Here is a 21,281-nt window from a genome sequence, read left to right on the forward strand (position 1 = left end):
CGGCAAGTCCGGGCAGACTGGGGTGCCTAATACCTTCTCCGGACTGTAACATGACCAGTACCCAGACTAATGGACCATTTATGCCGAAAAGGGCATTTTATGAGAGTCATTCTAAGACCCTCCTCTAGGTGGCGACTCCAAACATTCAATTCACTTCTCTCTTCTCCCCAAAGAGGGATGAGGTGGAGGACTGTCATGCCCCCATCCCGATGAAAGATATTTTATAATAAAAGGGGATAACTGGGACAACAAGTGTCATCCCAATACCTATCAGGATCACAGATATAGTGTCCCGAGCCACAGTCCATCCTGTCATCAAGTCATGATAATAGTAGGGAACGTACCCAGTGGAATAAATCGTTCCAATTACAGAGTTAGCGGAAGCGAAATTCATTTAAATCGTGTAAATATAGAGCATCGGTTCTCTAATAATAACACATAGTACAATTGCAATCTTTGTAACCATTCATTTCTCTCCTTATAATTAATCATAAAGTTTATACATGAATGTAGATGAATATAGAAATAAACAAATAATCATGCCACTAGGGCACCATTCTTGGGTGTATACCGACATCCAAGTCCCATCCACCGGCTCCGCTTGATTCACATCCTTAGGTGCTCATCAAGAAGTTATCTGCATATCAACTAAAAAGGGGTTGCACAATGGGGTTAGCTCCACAAGCTAGTGAGAGAGCAAAGGGGAATGCACATACACACAAACATGCAATTTCAAACAATTCATGATGCACGCTAATGTTAGATTCATTTTCCACCTAACACACAATTCTAAGTCAAGTATATGTTACTATGATAACTCGGGAGACACTGAGGGTTACTTAACTTATCACCCCAGTGAAACCTTAGTTATCACGAGGGAGCCTACGCCTGTAGAAGCCATCCGACCACCCAGTGGCAGACCCCGATATCCATCACTACCCCTGACTTGGCCTCTCTCCTCCACAGGAAATAGGTGCTTAGGACTACCCAATACATAAACCCCTTTTGGTAAGGTTCATAGCATAAGGGAGCAAGAATCCTAACCGCAGATATACTACATGCAAGTCCTATCATCCCGAGAGGTATTCCGAGTGCATCAACATTTCATTCCAGCTAGTACCCGGGTACCAGCATGGCACGGCACATACAGATCAGGATGACAGATAACGAGTTTCATAATTAAATTCTGGAGCTCTGGTATCGGCACACCCAGTACCGTAACCCGATACAATAGTGAGAATAATATCACATCACATTCATAGCAGTTCACATTTGAGATAAATAACGCAATGCACACAATGCTTATATTTTATATAATAGCATGATAATGATTGCTTAATATATATATTCAAGCCCAACAAAATCACCCGAAACCCACTCACTGAACTAGGGTGTCACCCGACGTGGTTGACATGAATCTCACCGGTGCACCAGCTATCCATCGAGTTGGGTAGGCTAAGAATACAAAAACAAATGTCAAAAGATGTATATAGGGGTCCCACGTTATGCCCCCAAAGTTAAATTTAAGTTTCAACCAAGACAGCACGGATGGACTCATGGACAGAAGCAATAGGGTGAGTCCGTCCCTGACTCCGTTTAGGCCAAAAGGTCAAAACATGAGGGACGAATCCACGAACGGAACTTCTACTTGGATCCGTTCCTGCATCCATTCAAATTCTGAGACACACCCGAGAGCGAGCGGATCCATGGATGGAACTTCTACTTAGATCTGTTCCTACATCCGTTCGAATTCTGAGACACACCCGAGAGGAAATGGACCCGTGGGTGGAGGCAACAGTGTAGATCCATTCCTTCATCCGTTCAAATCTAGTCACTAGGATTACACTAGATGTACTGAGGAACCACGACGGTGAATCCATTCGTGCGTCCGTCGGAATTCTTTTTCAAGATTTCTTAGGGTTTTCCTCCAACTTGGAACCTGGAGTTCACATGACACTCAGGGTCATGGAGGGGGTGTCTTAGGTGTCCCTAGGGTCACTAGAACCTAGGCTTACCTCATGGATCCAAGATCTCATAAGGGTTTGGCTCCATTTTGTCCAAGGGTAGGGTTTGATGGTTTAAACCAAGGATTCAGCAACAATGGCTGCAAGGCAGCTTATGAAAACCTTAACTAGGGTTTGGTCATCACCATTAGAGCTCTATTAAGGGTCAAGCCTCACTCTGAATCCCAAATGGAACCCTAGGTTAGCTTAAGCTGAAGGAATCTACTTCAATTAAGAATGGGAAATGGAAAAGAGGGATGTTCCAAGGGTTAGGTCATACCTTGGTGAGTGGAGCTCCAATTCCAGCTCTAGCCAGCCTTGAAGATCCACCTCCTCTTCCTCCTTCTCTTCCTTTCCTTCTCCCCTTCTTCTTCTTTTCTTCAAGCCTTGGTCAAGCATGAGGAGGGTAGGTAGGGCAACCAGCCTTCTGGGCATGCCTTCCATATTCTTCCCTTCCCCTCTCATTCCTCTTCCTACTTCTACTTCTTCTTCTTCCTTGTCTTTTCTCCTCCACAGTTTGCTTGGAGGGGGAGAGATAAGAGAATATGAGGCTTATGATTTATCTTTGAAAGATCAAAAGTGGTCTTAGGTCTTGTTTGTCTAGGTGTCCCTAAAACACAAGATAGTCTTTTCAGTTTAAATGGACTTTAAGGCTTGTTTGGCCCAAGTCGTAGCCTATTAAGTCTATTTAGTTAGCACATGTTTGGGTCTACCCTAAGTCCTATAAGACATATTAGTTCTTAAGGTTTGTTTGGTTTAAGCTAGAATAGAAAACTCATTATTTATTTAAATTAAGCCTTATCGGCCCACTTTCATGGCCCAAATTGCCTTGAGAAGGTAAGGGTGGGAGTCCATCTGGTCTGGGGATCTAGTTATGGTGCCTGGGACACGGGGATGTGGATCCCACAAGAAAATAAATCAAAAGGGTAAGTAACAGCACGGGCAGATCCACAAGAAGAACTAGTCGAGTGAGTCTGTTCGTGACTCCGTTGCTGTTGTCAGGGCCCAAACCTCGAGGAAAGTTGAGGGGCTTCGACCCGTACTTTCAGGACTCTGAGGGGACACTTATAACAGTAATTTATGTTCAAGGCCATAGATGTTGACCATTGCCATCGTGGCATCACCCGTTGGTAAATTCTAATTTGACCCGGGGTATTAGGATATATTTTGGGTGTAGGTGTAACATTCCCCCAACCTTATTAAAAATTTTGTCCCTGAAATTTGACACGCCTAGGGATCTCAATAGGTGCGGACTGTTAAGTAACAGCACCTCTAGTCACCCATAACATGAGCTAAGTCAGGGGTCAGGTTAAGGTGGGGTAGTGCCTAAATGGCACGACAAGCCAGGTTTTACAATTCCTCTTCCACATCGGGTCACATTACCACTGGAGGTGAGGTTCACAGTAACCCTGGGCTCAATTGGGTTAAGAGTCGATGGTTGCAATACCCCAAGGGAAACAGGGCTCCAAATACTAGGTTAAGTTACAAGGAAGGTCCCTCAGATCTTCCAGATCAGGTCGGCATTACACTCTATCATCCTTGAGTTACAGGATCTAACCTTGTATAGTCCCCAATCATAGGGTTCATATTTGAATGCTTTCACTTCGGGTTATCTCATTACCTAACCCAACTTTAGAATGATTTGAAATATTGATGGAATCTCCTATTGTTCACTACCAGTACGGAGGGAACGCATTTGGTGACCCATTACCCCATTTATAGATATTGTATGAGAGGGTCTTGTTACATCCTTCAGTTTCAGCTTTCACAACCCTAAAATTTACAATTAGGTTAGCCCATCAGAGAAAGTCTACAATGGCCCTCTTTCGAGAACCAAACAACCTTTTTACTAGTTTCGGTCCAAGTCATCTCTTTTAAGCAGGTCTTAATTATTAGCCTATCCGGTCATTGTCAAATTCATTGCCTATTAATCCACGATTAACTTGACCAAGGTTGGGGTTCAAACTAGCTAACATAGTAAGATTAAGACATGGTCACATTTGTAGTGCAGGAAGAATAGTCTAGCCACATACTCTAAGATTTAAGGGACGCATTCATTTTATTTTAAATTCACACATTAACATAAGTATAAGTTCAACTAATTACATTCATATCCCTAAGGATGTATCTATAGCCTAGGTAAATTAACGAGGGTAGAAAAGTCTTAGATACAGTATACTAGATCCTTTGGAAAGTCTAAACACAACCTGAGACTCCACCTATGGGTTTATACACGGTGTATTTTCACTCACCTTGATCTGGTCCTACTGGTTCAGTTGTTGGTTCAGTTCCGGCCGGTGTCTGGCTGTGCACCTCGAGCATGGGATCAATTCCTAATTTATTAAATTAAAAATATGTTAATTAATATTCAAAGCTATTTTGGATAACCTAGTGTTGGTCTAGGCTCACTGGTCTGACTCGATGTTCAGTCTGGTGTTACTTAGAATTCTCCAGGTCTTGCACTGGGCTTTCAAGTCCATGTCCCGGTGCATCATCCAGAGATGTGGAATGGGATCCGATTTGGTGCATAGCAGTATGGTCAGCTGTATATGGTCTAGATAGTCATACAAAACAGTTCCCATGTCAGTAGTTTACCTGGACCAACCCTGGCATGGTTACCAGGCCCTATGGGGCCCACTTGGGTACCCAAGGTATAGATATCATTAAACAGATGTGAAGAAGGGTATTTTAGTCATTTACCACCTCCACACACAGTATATAGTCCACTGGTGAAGGCCCACAGAGACTGGATAGCATAACGGCCCAAAATAAATCTCTAGGCATTGTACTGGGTGATTGGGCCAATCGCCCAGTGCGTCGCCCAAAGCCTGTTTGAGATGAGATCAGGCCTGGTTTCTTGGATTTTGTTTCATGGGCAGCCATGGGATCGACCATGGATGCATGTGGGATGGTTATGGACCACATTTGGAGTAGAATCCAATGGTTCCAGTGGTTTTTGGGTTGGTTCATCCATCTAGAAATCAGGAGCTGTCCAGATAGCTCAAAGAACAGCAGTCCAGGCTGTGTTCCAGCTCAGAGCCACGGTTTGGGGTGCATGCAAGGGTAGTTTTACATGTACATTCATGGTAAGAAGCTGTTCCTACACAAATCTAAGCATGGGTCAGCTTGCATGTATAGATCCATGCCCAGACTGCCTATTCTGGGTACAACTAGGCAGTGCAATCTGGCACAGAAACTGGTTTCAGTCTCAGCTGTATATTAACAAATAAATCATATTCAAAATGCTCAAATCTTGCATGCAACATCTTTGCATGTTAGATCTGAGGCACCCCAAGGCAGTCCCAAGGTGTTCTGGGCTTTACTTAGCCAGATACACCATCTCAGAGCAGGGATCATCAGAGAAATACAGAGGGCAGCAGCACAAGATGGTAAGGTCCATTACCTGGGATGGATATGCTGCAAGGACAGAGGGCTGGATGCAGCTCTGGTCTCCTTCTCTTTCCTCTTCTTCTTCCTCTCTCTTGTCTTTCTCTCTTTCTTTCCTCTCTTTTCTCTCCACGGTTTGAACGATACCAAAGAGTGTATTTTTGGGCTGGGGCCCTCCTATTTATAAGCCAGCCTTGACTAAGGCCTGTTTGGTTGTGCAGTCCCTTACTCCAAAATGCATTTTTGACTAAATTTTGAGCCATTCTAGCTGCTCAGGTGGGGTCCACATGGTACCAGGGGTGGATAATGGTTCCTAAAATTCCCATCTACCCCTAGGGGGTGTTCATGGTCTGTATGGGTGGTCCCCACATCTCTGGAGTCCAAAATACACAATTCAGCCACTCTGGGCGATTCTCTGGGTGATAGGGCCAATCGCCCAATGCATCGCCCAGAGAATACAGCAATGCTGTGTAGACCCTGTGCTTACACATGTGCTTGGCCCAGGGCTTAGGCTTTGCACCAACTCCTCACCCAAGGTTTAATACACGCCTATACAGGTATGGGCCCCATATTTATGGATAGGAGAGAGAGTACCTGGGGTTTATACAGTACATCATGCTGTAGGCAGTGCAACTGCATGGGTCTGCAATCCATCTTCTGGCAGGCATCTAGGAGGACATCCTTGGGGGTTCAACCACTAGAGTAATGCTCCATAGTGTGTTTGGGTGACTGGTCAGAGGTTCCTGTCCTTCATCCAAAATTCCAGTCAATTATGGGCAGGCTTGACATTTCTCCCCACCTTACAAAAATTTCATCCTCGAAATTGGCTTACCTTATAGCTCAAATAGTTGGGGATACTTTTCCTGCATTTCCTCTTCACATTCCCACGATGCTTCCTCTGTGGGACAATTTCCCCACCAAACCTTGACAAATGCAACCATGTGGTTATGGAGGTTATGTTCCTTTCTGTCCAATATCTTCGTAGGCTATTCTTCATAGGTCATAGTTGCATCCAGTTGTTCAGGTTCAGCTGAGAGTACATGTGCCGGGTTGTTGATGTACTTCTTTAGCATTGATAGATGAAAAACATCATGGATGCCTTGCAAGGATGGCGATAATGTAAGTCAATACGCTACAGGTCCCACTCTGTTGAGGACTTCGTAAGGACCAATAAATCTCAGGCTCAGTTTGCCCTTCTTATTAAAGCGTAGCAGTCCCTTTGTTGGAGATACTCGGAGGAATACTTTCTCCAATCCCAAATTCTATATTCTGCCTCCGATTGTCGGCATAACTCTTTTGTCTTGATTGGATCGCTTTAATCTTTTCTCTAATGATTTCACCTTCTCACAAGTTCCTTGTATCATTTTGGGCCTAAGATACTTCCGTTCTCTGACTTCGTCCCAATACAACGGGGTCAGACACTTTCGACCATAAAGAGCTTCATATGGTCCCATGCCAATAGTGGAGTGGTTGTTATTGTTGTATGTAAATTCCACCAGGGTATGTGGGCATCCTAACTGTTGTTCATTTCTAATATGTAGGCTCTGAGCATGTCCTTCAAAGTCTGGATTGTTCTGGACTGTCTGTCCATCTGAGGATGGAAAGTCGTGTTGCGATTTAGTTGAGATCCCAGTGCCTTCTACAGACTCTTCCAAAATCTTTAGGTGAATCGGGGATCCCTATCGGATACAATGCTGACAGGTACGCTATGTAAGCGGACTACATTCTCAATGTATAGTTGGGTGAGCTTTTCCATCGAATAATTTATTCTGATGAGAATGAAGTGAGCCACTTTCGTTAGTCCATCCACAATCTCCCAGATTGCATTCATCCCTTTCCTCGTGTTGGGTAAATTGGTTACGAAATCTATGGTAATTCTTTCCCATTTTCATTCGGGAATAGGGAGTGGCTACAATAATCCATACGGTCGGTGTCTTTCCACCTTTATTTGCTGACAGGTGAGGCATTCGGACATGCATATAGCTATGGTTTGCTTCATTCCAATCCACCAATAGTACTTCTTCAGATCCTTGTACATCTTTGTACTTCCGGGGTGGATTGAATAGGGTGAGTTATGTGCCTCCTTAAGAGTTCGGTCCTGCACCTTATAGTCGTCAGGCACGCATAATCTGTCTTTGAATTTTAATGCCCCGTCATGGGCCAGTGAGAAGTCTGGGTCCCTGTGGACACCATGCTGCACTTCCCAGATTATCTTGGCTAGATCGAGGTCTTTAGGCTGCTTTTCAATTATCTCTTCCCGGATCGATGGCTATATGTCCATAGTTGCTAGTTACATAGCCGTCCCTTTGATCATAAGTTCCAGATCAAATTTTTAAGCTTCTTCTATCGGTTGCTCGCTTACAACCAAGGAAGCGAGAGATGTTGTTTGGGATTTTTGGCTTAACACATCCACCACTACCTCTGGCTTAACACATCCACCACTAATTTTTAAGCTTCTTCTAGATCTCACAGTCGTAGTCCTTCACCAATTCTAACCACCGCCTCTGTCTCATATTCAGCTCCTTCTGGGTGAAGAAATATTTTAGACTCTTGTGATCGTTGAAGATCTCACTCTTTTCACGATAGAGATAATGTCGCCATATCTTCAACATGAAGACTACCGCAGCCAACTCTAGGTCATGAGTGGGATAGTTCTTTTCAGGTTCCTTCAACTACCTTAAGGCATAGGCAACTACTTTACCTCTCTACATCAATACGCCATCCAATCCTATTCGGGATGCGTCGGTGTAGACCACCATGCCTCTGATGCCATCTGGAATAGTCAATACTGGCGTTGTCATCACTCAATTCCTTAACCCTTGGAAGCTTTTCTCGCAAGCATCATTCCACTCAAACTTTGCACCTTTCTTTGTCAGCTTTGTCATGGGAGCCGTGTTGCGCAAGAAATTCTTAATAAATCGGCAGTAGTATCTGACTAAACCCAAGAAGCTTTGGATCTCGGTGGCATTCTTTAGAGTCTCCCACTCGAGAACTGCCTTTACCTTGTCTGGGTCTACCTTGATGCCATCTTTGGTGACGATGTGCCCCAAGAATCCAATTTGGTGGAGCCAAAATTTGCACTTGCTGAACTTGACGAACAGCTGGTGCTCCCACAATTTCTGCAACACGAAGATAAAGTATCAAGCGTGCTCCTCTTCACTCTTAGAATACACCAAGATGTCGTCGATGAATACAATGACGAACTTGTCCACACATCATGGAACACTCTATTTATCATGTCCATGAATGTTGTTGGGGCATTGGTTAACCCGAACGATAGTACTAGAAATTCATAATGTCCGTACCGAGTCCTAAATGCCATCTTATGGATATCACCGCTCTTGATCTTCAATTGGTGGTATCCAGACCTAAGATCAATCTTGGAGCAAACTCTTCCTCCTTGCAGTTGATCGAATAGGTCATCGATGCATGGCAACGGGTATCTATTCTTGATTCTCAGTTTATTTAGTTCTCGATAGATGATGCACAGACGTATACTACCATCCTTCTTCTTCACGAATAGCACGGGTGCTCCCCAGGGAGACACACTAGGTCATATGAAACCCTTCTTCAATAGATCTTATAACTGAACCTATAACTCTTTCAACTCAATGGGTGCCATTCGTTATGGTGCCTTGGATACTGGTGTCGTACCAGGAATTAGATCGATTGTGAACTCTGTCTCATCAGGCGGTAGCTGGGTTAGATCTTCTGGGCTAACGTCGGGAATTCCCTAATGATGTCAAATTCCTCCAAAGGCTTTACTTTTGCCTCGGTATCCATTACCGTGGCCAAATAGCCTTGACATCCATCATTCAGTAACTTCCGCGCCTGGAGGGTGGATAAGGTTATTCTTTTGGGCTTCCTCATCGGTTCACTTTGGTAGGTGAAAACCAAGCCATCACCCACCTTAAATGTAATCTTCTTCTCCACACACATGACGTTTGCTCCATAGGCGAATAGCCAATCCATGCTTAGTATCGCGTCGAAGTCCTTAATGTCAAACTTAATTAGTCGTGCGATTAAGTTCTTCCTACATATTTCCACCGGATAGGGGTCGTAGACTTCGTTTAGGCTCATGACACTACCGGTCGGTGTACTGACTACTAAATCGTGTCTGATGTCCCTTGATTGAACAGTCATCCTGCTTGCAAAGGTGGTGGAAATAAAAGAGTGGGACACGCCTGAGTCGAATCATACTCGCATGGGGACGGACGACACAATCAGGGTACCTAGGGTTTGTATAAGATAAGGATACAATTAAGTTTCTTGCATCCACAAGTTATTCCCTACAATTAGTAGTGTTCAGTGGACTTACCTGTCATCACTTTGGGATTCGCCTCCGTTTCTTTGTTAGTCAGCGCGAACACTTTTCCTCGAGTCCGATTGTCCCGTGGCTGGAAAGGTCGAGCGTGGGATTGGTTTGGCGAGTATGTGTTGTATCCGTGGTGTATGCATTCCCTGACCATATGTCCTACCTTGTGGCACACGTAACATCTGTTGGACAGCACGGTCGGTGATGAGGCCTGGCTTACTTGGCTCGTTGTAGGTTGAGCTGGCGAAGCCGCAGTTGTTGTTTGACTTGCAGTTGGTTGGGCAAACCGATTATAGGTGAGGCAAAAAGGGTTCTGGCCCACATCTGGCTGACGATACTGAGTCAGTTTGGGGCTTGAACTAGCTCCTCTGAAAACCTTGTTTGGCCATCCAAAATTCTGATAGTTGCTTGGCCTCTTGCCTAAGCCAAGAGATGTTGTAGCCTTCTCTTTCTCTTTTTCTTTCAATCTATCTTCTATATAGTCTTCACCTTGTCGACCATTTGTGCGTAGTCCTGAATCCATAATTGACAAGATGGACTCGATCTCTGGTTTGAGTCCTTTCTCAAATTTCTTCATCTTACTAGCTTCCCCTTTCAGGTGTTCCAGAGCAAAATGGAATAAATCTTCGAACTGCTGCTGGTAATCTAGCACGGAATTGGTTCCTTGCACAAGTGCAGAGAACTCCGCTTCCTTCTTGTCCCTAAAGCTCTCAGGGAAGTAGTTCTTAAAGAAAACTTCTTTGAATTACTCCCAGATGGGATTTGGATGAGTTGCTTCAAGGTTACGCTTAATTGCCTTCCACCATGCTTCTACCTCGTTCTGTAGCTAATATCCACCATATATCAACTTCTGCGCATCCGTACATTCAAGTACGTCAAATGCCTTTTCCAAGGCGCTAATCCATCGTTCTAGCCGCATTGCCTCAGAATTTAACTTGGAAAACATGGGTGGCTAGAGTTTCTTAAATCTCTCCATCACCTTAACTGTAGAGTTTTCCGCTATGTGTTGGGGCAGAGGTGATGGGAATTGTATTGGCCGATTGGGCGGTGATGGTGACACTGCTCGTCTTGCATCATGGCTGCAAATTGTGTAGACATTTGACCCAGCAGCTACTGTTGTTGCTGCATGGTCTACATCATGGTGGTCATGAAAGCGTTCACCTCTCCAGCTGCTATACTTGGCTGAGGTGTAGCGATAGCAGCTTGGGCAGCCATTGGTACCCTCGGCGAAGTAACCGACACTTCAAAATTCTGAGCTTCAGCTCCGCCCAGTAGCTCAACTTTTGGAACCAATCGAGGGCGTCTTTCACGACGACCACCTCGGTTGGATCTAGTGTTGACCATGATTGATTTTTCTGAAAGAAGCTATATGTTCAATATTTCCCCACACCTATATCGGGAGCAATATATAATTCCTAACTATCACATGTACATTACCGATTCCACAGTTCCAGTGTGATAATGTTATCATCCCAGTGAGATATGTTATTTATTGAATGTTTTTGTTAAGTGTTTTATGTTCGTGGAGTGTTTTATGCCGTGATATGTTATGCATGATGTTATGTTGATGATTTATATTAAGTAGCAATTTCTTTGTTTTATACCTGTACCTAGCATGCAAGTCTCTCCAACTTCATCCTGGTGATAAGAGCCTGTACGTATAGGTATCCTATATCACCCCTAACCTCATCTGCTAGGGAAAGGTAGATGGCACGACCCTCTGGTCCACTAGTATCTGCAAGTGCCAAGAAGACAATCAGTTGGTTCTCGGCCTGGGAGTGTATCTCTCGTATCCAAGCTAGCCTCTTCCTCAGTCATCTAATGTAGAGCATGTTGCTGGGGTCTCCAAGCCCGAACAACACAGTCAGGTCCTGCCATGGAGAATTTCTAAGTATCACGTTGCTATGGCTACTTAACTTAAAAATTATGTTCAGCACTATAGGTAAATAAAGTAGCATAGACAGAAAATTAAATGGGTTAGCTCGAGGTTGCACACAGTGTTACAATGATCTACTGGGTTCACACACTTCTCAGGTAAGAATAGGTGCAGTGCTTGGGGTTTTTATTTTACTCTGTAACCTATTGGGTTAGTTGGGCTAGGTTATGGGTAGAGTATGGCCTATTTGCAGGCACAATGTCCTAAGTAATGCCTAAGTTCCCAAGACTCTACAACCACAGATCACCATATGCCTACGTATCTATGTTTGAGTTTTGCACAGCATCACTCACACAGTGGTTCATACATACATGTATATAAACATATAGTATTTAAATATAATGATTATACTCAAATTAAACCATCTAAAGAGAGAAATTTATTCCCTTAAATCACTTACTTCCTCATCTTATTCTAGTATACACCTATGTAATTTTACCTATTATTGCTTTATTTATTCATTATTGTTTATTGTTTATTTTTATTTATTATTTATTAGTATTATATTTTTTTTATTCACATAATCATTCAAATGCTGTAGTAGTGTTATTCATGCCATTTTAGTGTAGAAACCATAAGCCCATACATCAACAGTTCAAATCTTGCTGAAAATCCATTCTCTGGGCGTTTGGCTCCATCACCCAGTGCATCGCCCAGAGAATCAGGGCATAGGTTATATCAGTCTGAGGGCTCACAAACTCAAAGCATTTTCTATCCTAAGTGTTCCAAACCCCTACGGCAGAGGTCTAAAGACCTATTTGACTCATTCCACACCAAATCCACACATCTTCGCAAGTCTTTCGCGCATAGTCTAGGGTAAGATTTCTTCACATTTTCTTCTTCTTTACACTGCTGTCCATATTTTCCTTTTATTTTAGTTAGAATTTCTGATTTCATGCCCTAATTCATTCTTGTTTGTCCTTCTTGCTTGCAGCCACCATGTCCACAAGTGGTGGACATAGTACGGCGAGGAAGGCAGTGACCCGTAAATGCCTGCAGTCTGATCCTATGCCTTCTTCGCCTTCGGCAGTACCCGCTACATCGCCTGAAGCTAATTCCTCGTCCGAGGAACCGGAGTTTGACCACTTTTGGTTTAGGTACGAGCATTCGTAAGACTGGGCGAAGTTCAAATCCAAGAACATTGTGAATGGAAGGATGGTGCAAGTTGGTGACTTCCACCAGTATGGGCTCTATGCCAAGTTTAATGCCCTAGGTTGGGCATCGATGTTGACACCTGCGCTGCCATGCTACCCGAACCTGGTTCAGTACTTCTATTGTAACCTTGTACCAGCCTCTGGGGTACAAGGGTTTGGTCTGGAGAGCAGGGTGAAGGGAGTAGATATGAAGTTCACCACTGCCATCATAGCATAGATCCTGGGGCTGCCCGACACAGGCGACAGGTGTTACTACAAGCCTCGGGTGGATATTTCTGACATGTTTTCTCTGGAGACCAAGAGGACGGTCTTCAGAGCTTTGACTAGGATAGATGGGATTCCAAGGTCTGAGATAGATTACAAGCCTACAGGTAGGATCATCAGCAGGTGCATTTCTTATAATATTTATCTGAAAGGCGAAAACCGGGGTAGTATTTCTATGCTCCAGGCATATATCACATATTGTCTACTAGGAGCTAGCAAGGGGGGTCCAGTGATCAACCTCCCATACTTACTGATGCAGGTGATGCTTTACCACGCACAGAACCCAACAGATGGGAACCTGCCCTATGGGAAGTTCCTAACTCTTGTGTTCTAGTATTTTGGGGTTTCGCTTGCTGGAGAGTATGAGGATGGTGACAGGTCAAAACCCATCAGCAAGACCTTGATCCAGAAGATGAAGATGCAGGGGGAGCCGGAGAGCAATCCTGAGTTTGAGGAGGAGATGGAGATGGAGCAGGAGGCAGCAGAGGGGGCGGGTTTGGGTGAGCAGGAGGGTGATCCAAAGGGTACTAGTGCATAATTTGTAGATCTGCCCACCTATGAGCCGATTGGTGCTTCTAGTTCTCAGGTGCCTGAGTCCTATGGGTGGTCTGATATGATGGCACAGTTTCAAGGTCTCCATACCCATCTGGCTCAGATATCATCACAGAAGGATCAAGGCTTCACTTCCCTGGAGGGGAGAGTAGGTTCTGTTGAGCAGCGCCTAGACTTCTAGGACTCCTGCTACTACGTTGACTCCTGACCGACTCAGCCTCCACCGAGTGATGTTCCACCCCAGGAGTAGCCTACTAGCATTAGTTCCTTACCTAGGATCTAGTCCTCTTAACTTTAGCCTGACTTGATGTAGTTTTTTTTTTCTTTTTTATATCAGGGATTATGTAGTCTTTTTTTTTTGTTTATTTCTCTGCAGATGTAATTGGAAGTAGTACTTCCATTTGAATATTATGTAGTGGCTTCTACCACAGTTAATCTTTATTAAATTTTTAAGTGTGTGTTCTGTCTTTTGTTGGGTAATCACTTCCCTCCCCAATAATTGGTTTTGATGATAACAAACAGACATGCTTGAAAATAGACATCAAGCCAAGAAGTCAAGAATCAAAGAACGCATCAAGCCAAGAAGTCAAGAATCAAAGAATAAAGAACTTGGATGATCAAGGATGCTGTAAAGCCATACGAACTTCTTCAATAAGAAGATCTAATCAAGATCTTTTAAAGATTGAAGAACATCTTTGAAGATGTCAATATAAAGCTCAAGATCGAAGACTCAACCCTGTAGACACACACCATTTACACACAATATACTACATGATAATTTTAAATGAAAATTGCATTGCATACATCATGCATTTTAGAGACCTTAGGAGACTAGATTATATACCATAATGGCCTTAGTATTAATAGGGTTTAATATGTGTAAGTACCCACTGAGAAAAATCACCAAAAATACCCTGTCTGTGAACCAATTTCAGAATCGATCGATCAGTTGGTCCTTACACAGATCAACCACCAGTCACAGAGGTTGAAGTGGGACGTACTAGTTGGGGAACCGGTCGCCCAACACCAACCGGTTCCATAACCGCCCAACACCAACCGGTTCCATAACCGGTCAATCGACGATCGACCGGTTGGTATAATTTGATTCCAATGGCTATATTTTGCAACGGCTCTCTTAAAGAGGTCGACTGGCACATAAAGTGGTCGACCGGTTTGACTAAAAACTAGCCATTTTTAATCTGTTGTGACTTAAACTTAACCCAGATTTTTTGTATAAATAGAGTATTTTCTTAGCTCTAAATACAACACTTGAAACCCCCTAAGTACTAGCCATTGAAGACTTGTTTCTGTGAGTTTCAAATCTAGTGAGAGCTATATTCAAGCATCAATCTCAACCTCTCTTTGTTGAAGTTTAGCCATCTCTTACAAGCATCATTTAAGAGAACTTCAACACATCAAAGACCTTCTCCAAATTCATATTTCAAAGCATTATTATGTTGAAGGCATTACATTGAGCATTCATGTACATATCATTCTTCACTTGCAAGGAATACATGTCACATTCCTTGCCTAGGTAATCCTTACCTTTTATCTTTCAATTGTTTATGCTTTTGAGTTAAGAAAGCATTTCTACATTAATCTAGACTGTACTTAGATTACTGGTTAGGATCCTCTTATCCTATGAAAAAGAGTTAGGATCCTCTTATCTTGTGAAAAAGAGGTAGTATTCTCTTATCCTATGAAAAAGATTGTAAAGGTGTTCTTCCCACCTACTGTATTGAAAGAAAGATTACTAGTGGAATTCTCTCAAGGTTGAGAGGAGTGGATGTAGGCTTGGTTTAGCCGAACCACTATAAATCTTGTGTCTTCCTATTTTTGCATTATTTCTGTTTACTATTTTGTTTCAAATACTTAATTGGGAGACAAATCGAAAAAGATTTAAAATTCACTAGTGATAACCTATTCACCCCCCTCTAGGTTATCTCACAATTGGTATCAGAGCAGGTGGTCGCGAGTTCGAGTCTCCCCGGTGTCATGGGTGCTCTGTTATTGGGCGTGCATTAGTGTCATGGGTGCTCTGTTATTGGGCGTGCATTTAGGGGGGGATTGTTGGGCGTGACCCAAAATGCCCTGCCCAGATCCCAACTCGGGCGAGGGAGTGATGTGTGCTAGCTGGTGTGCAATAAGGAATTAAAAGTTGTACTTTTTCTCACAAGGCATCTTTTGGGGGATTGACAAGCACTTGGTTCTACAATTGGTATCAGAGCGGGAGCTCAAGACACAGAGACTAAAGATCCATCGCAGCACACCACAACGCACTCGAGGGACTAAATGTCTCGAGACCTCCACTGTTTAATGGTGATAATTTTGCATATTAGAGAATTAGATTTAAGAACTTCACATGTGCACACAATTTTGATATCTGGCATGTCATTAAAAATAGACCATATACTTTCACCAAAAAGGTTGGTGAAGAGAATGTACCCAAAACCACTAACGAATTATCTCCAGTTGAAAAGGAGAAAATTCAACATAACTTTAAAACTATTACCTTTTTGCAATATGCATTAAACGAATCTAAATTTGATAAAATAGCTATGTGTGAGTCTGCTAAAGAGATTTGGGATACTCTTGTCGTTTTCTATGAAGGAACAACACAAGTGAAAGAATAAAAAATTGATAAGCTTGTGACTGAATATGAATTATTCAAGATGTTAGAAAATGAAACTATTGCTGATATGTTTTTGAGATTTACTAACATCATAAACAAGTTGAAGGGCTTAGGGAAGACCTACACCAAGTCCGAAAATGTGTGAAAGATTCTCAGATCACTTCCTCCCAAATGGAGACCAAAGGTTACGGCCATAAAAGAATCAAAGAATCTCAACATGGTCAGTGTGGATGAACTTATGGGATCTCTCCTGAAGTTGAGCTAAATGAAGATGACAAGTGGGCAGAGACAAAAGAGCCAAGAAAAAAGACTATTGCACTTAAAGCTGCAAACTTTTCTGATGATGAAAGCAATGAAGACGAAAATCTGAGTATGTCAGAATAGGAGATGTCTCTTATCACCAGAAACTTTCAAAAATTCCTCAAAAAGAAAGAAAGAAAGTTCTTCAACAAGTGACAGACATCAAGAGAGAATAAAGGTAAATATATCTCTAAGGACAAACCCTCTTTTTCTAACAGAAAAGAAATAGTTTGTTATGAATGCAGAAAGCCCGGTCACTTTAAAACTGAGTATTCAAAGGGACAAGATAAGAAGAAAGCTTATATCACGGAAATATCATGGGATTCGGATGAAGAACAAGAAGAAGGTCAATCCGATGAAGAAACCATAAATTTAGCACTAATGGTTCACGAAAGAGAAAATAAACTAGAGGTAAATTCTGACTTTTATAGTTCAAATTCTATAAATAGCAATTCAATTGATGATATTGACACATATGATATAGATGAAAATGATATAGAAAGAGGCTTTGAAGCTCTCTATGAGGCAAGCCAAAACCTTGAGGCTTCCAACTCTACATTAGAAAAAAAAGTTATTAATCTTCACAATAAGGTAGATAGTCTACATGATTATATTGCTAAGCTTGAAGAAGAAAAGGAAAATTTGAAGTCGGCCTTGCTCACCTTTACTAAAGGATAAAAGTCCTTAGATGCTCTTCTTGGTACACCACAAAAGGCCCTTCTTGATAAGGAAGGTCTAGGCTATGATGGGAGAATCCCACAACATGCCAAAGGAAAGAATAAGATTGTACAACCAAAAGAATCAAGCCAAGATCAAACTTCAAATTCTCAAGTACCCTCTTCTAGAAAACCAAGAAGAAAATAAAATCATGGAAAACCAAAGAATCATGCCTTCCAATATACCTATTACAAAAGGTATAGGTCACAAAGGGAATTTGTTCCCCAAGAGCCGCAAAGGTAATACTATAGACCACACGCTCCATATTTTATGGAAAGAAACTATAGACCTCATCCAAACCATAGGTCATACAAGCCTTACTACCCAAGACATTATGAATCATATATTCCTCAAAGAAAAAGGAGATCTCAAAAGTCTTTTGATAGTCAAAAGAGGACACCATCTCCCTTGAATATCTATCCTAGATATCAAAAACCTAAAACTCAAAAATTTACAACACAATCCAGATCATCCTCAAGTAACCATGGTCAATCCCCAAGGAACCTTTATTCCATGAACTACTCTACTAAGAGAGTATGGGTACCCAAAGGAACCCTTGATCCTAACCATAATGGACCCATAAGAATGTGGGGGCCAATGTATGTTTAATCTTATTTTATAGGTATGATTGAAGAGAAAAGATCAAATTGAATGGTACATTGATAGTAGATGCTCCAAGCATATGACATCAAATGAAAAGTCTTTTACAAAACTAAGAAAATATGATGGTGGATGGGTAACTTTTAGAGATAATGGCAAAGGAAAAATTATTGGCATCGAAAACATAAATATTGGAGGTACTACTATTTCAAATGTTTGTTTGGTAAACAAAATTGCTTACAATTTACTTAGTGTAAGTCAACTTTGTAGTTCCGGATTTAAAGTAAACTTTAATGTTTCACATTATTTCGTTATGGATGCTAATGATGAAATCATATTGAAAGCAATTAGAAATAACAATATATATACTTGCATTATTGATGAAGCTAGTCCTAGTATTACATGCTTGATTTCACATAAAGAATCAAATATTTGGCATAGAAAGCTTGGTCATATAAATGTTAAGTTGATTGAATCCATCGTATCTAAAGATCTTGTTAGAAACTTGCCTAAACTCAAATTTGACAAAAACTATTTTTGTGATGTTTATCAAAAAGGGAAACAAGCAAGAGTTTTTCATAAATCTAAGAATATTGTATCTACAAGTAGACCCCTTGAATTATTTCATTTAGACTTGTTTGGCCCTATACCTACTCCAAGCTTTTTGTGGTAAAGTATATACATTTGTGATTGTTGATGACTATTCTAGATATACTTGGACCTTGTTTCTTAGACACAAAAATGATGCTTTCAATGAATTTGTAACACTATACAAGAAGATACAAAACCAAAAGGGATATTTGGTCACTACTATAAGAAGCGATCATGGTGGTGAGTTTGACAACTCAAATCAATTTGAAAAATTTTATGATGATAAAGGTATCACACATAACTTCTCAGTTCCTCGAACTCCTCAATCTAATGGGGTTGTTGAAAAGAAAAATAGATCTCTTCAAGAGACTGCCTGGACCATGCTTAGTGAATATTCTTTACCAAAATATTTTTGGGCTGAAGTGGTAAATACTGCTTGCTATGTTTTGAATCGTGTTTTAATCCGAAGGATTTTGTCTAAAATTCCATATGAATTGTATTTTGAAAAGAAACCTAAGGTTGACTACTTTCAAATTTTTGGATGTAAATGCTTTGTATTGAATACCAAAGATCCCAAAGGGAAATTTGAAAAAAAATCTAATGAAGGTGTTTTTCTTGGATACTCTGGCAACAGTAGAGCCTATAGAGTATTTAATAAAAAGACCTTAACTGTGGAAGAATCCATGAATGTCAAATTTGATGTTTCATTTCCCAAAAACAGATATAAACCATTGGTTGATGATGATGAGGATACATTTTCCGAGATTAAAAAGAGAGTTGAGACCATCTCTCTAGATGATTCCATCAAAGATACCCCTTTAGAAGAGTCAAATAGACTTCCTAAAGACATAAGACCTGTAAGGTATCACCCATTGGACAAAATAATTGGGAATATTGAGAAAGGTATTCAAACTAGATCTAAAATCCAAAATACTTGTGATTTTGCTGCTTTCTTGTCTATGTTGAACCTAAAAATATAAAGGAAGTACTGCTAGATAATGATTGGATTATGACTATGCAAGAGGAATTACATCAATTCGAAAGAAATGATGTTTGGGAACTTGTTTCAAAACCTAAAAATAAATCCATCATTGGAACAAGATGGGTTTTCAGAAATAAACTTGATGAAATTAGAATTGTTGTGAGAAACAAGACAAGACTAGTCGCTCAAGGCTATAATCAGTAGGAAGGAATTGATTTTGATGAGACTTTTGCTCCTGTAGCTAGATTAGAAGCTATAAGAATGTTGTTAGCGTTTGCTTGTCATAAGAACTTCAAACTTTATCAAATGGATGTAAAAAGTGCATTCTTGAATGGTTTTATAACTGAAGAAGTTTTTGTTTCACAACCTCCTGGATTTGAAAACTCTACTTTGTCTAATCATGTTTATAAAATCAAGAAGGCTTTATATGGACTTAAACAAGCACCAAGAGCCTGGTATGATAGATTAAGGAAATTTTTTATTAAGCATGATTATATTATTGGTAAAGTAGACACAACTTTGTTTGTTAAGTATAAAGGATCACATTTAATCATTGTTCAAATATATGTCGATGACATCATTTTTGGTGCTACTAATGAATCTCTATGCATTGAATTTAGTAACTGCATGAAAAATGAATTTGAAATGAGTTTAATGGGTGAATTAAATTTCTTTTTAGGACTTCAGATTAAACAAACTGAAAATAGAATTTTCATTAATCAGTCTAAATATATTAAAGAATTATTGAAGACATTTGATATAAATGCTCAGAAAGCTTCTTGCACTCCTATGAGTACTTCTCTAAGTTTATCAAAAGATGAGAATGGAACTCCTTTTGATTCTACTCGATATCGAGGTATGATTGGCAGTTTGCTCTACTTAACTGCAAGCAGACCTGACATTATGTTTAGTGTTTGTGCCTGTGCTAGATTCCAAGCTAGCCCTATGAAATCTCATACTAGTGCAATTAAAAGAATATTTAAATATTTGAAAAACACTGTTAATGTAGGATTATGGTATCCTATGAACAATAATTTTGAATTACTTAGCTTTTCTGACGCCGATTTTGCTGACTGTCATCTTGATCGCAAGAGCATAAGTGGAACTTGCCACTTCCTTGCATCATGTCTTGTTTCTTGGTTCAGTAAGAAACAAAATTGCGTCTCACTCTCTATTACTGAAGCTGAATATATTGCAGTAGGTAGGTGTTGTGCTCAAATTCTCTGAATGCGCCAAACTCTCACTGATTGTGATATTTCTTTTGAAACCTCAAAAATCATGTGTGATAGCACAAGTGCTATAAATCTCAGCAAAAATCCAATTCTTCACTCCCTAGCCAAGCACATTGACATCCGTCACCATTTTCTTCGTGACACTGCTCAAAAGGGCAAAATTGTCCTTGAACATATCGACACTGCTAGGCAAGTTGCGGACATTTTCACAAAACCCCTATCAAAAGAGCGTTTCTGCACGCTTCAATGTGAGTTGGGCATCTGCAATCCTTTTTGAACAAAAGCATCCAAAAATACTCTTTTTTGACTGAAAAATCAGTATTTGTTCCAAAAATTCAAAAATATAGGATTTTTGCCCCAACCAGTCGACCGGATCGCTAAAATTTCATTTTTAAAGGAATCCGAGAAGTCATTTCTTCATACCCTCTCATTCTATTTTCGTGCCTCTTCGTTCCAAAATCCTTGAACGAACCTTCTAGGGCAAAATCTCTATAAAAACCCTTGAATCTAAGCCCCATTTCACTTCAATCTCATATCTTTCCCTCAAATCTCTCTTTTTCCTCATCAATGGCTCCAAAGGACGGTGCTCCAAGCAAGAAGAGAAAGACTACAGTAA

At 41.0% G+C, this 21,281-nt stretch overlaps 1 protein-coding gene across 1 annotated transcript; it reads left to right on the top strand.

Moving 5' to 3' along the window:
- The first annotated feature begins 9,001 nt into the window (after positions 1 to 9,001).
- LOC122662996 lies at positions 9,002 to 20,660 on the top strand. Its single transcript, XM_043858702.1, has 5 exons — positions 9,002 to 9,091; positions 13,394 to 13,583; positions 16,500 to 16,617; positions 16,789 to 17,068; positions 20,184 to 20,660. Exons 1-5 carry the CDS (start codon positions 9,002 to 9,004, stop codon positions 20,658 to 20,660), a joined length of 1,155 nt encoding a protein of 384 aa, XP_043714637.1.
- Positions 20,661 to 21,281: the final 621 nt, after the last annotated feature.

This window comes from Telopea speciosissima, chromosome 5 (assembly GCF_018873765.1).
Source record: "Telopea speciosissima isolate NSW1024214 ecotype Mountain lineage chromosome 5, Tspe_v1, whole genome shotgun sequence".
Taxonomy (NCBI): Eukaryota; Viridiplantae; Streptophyta; class Magnoliopsida; order Proteales; family Proteaceae; genus Telopea; species Telopea speciosissima.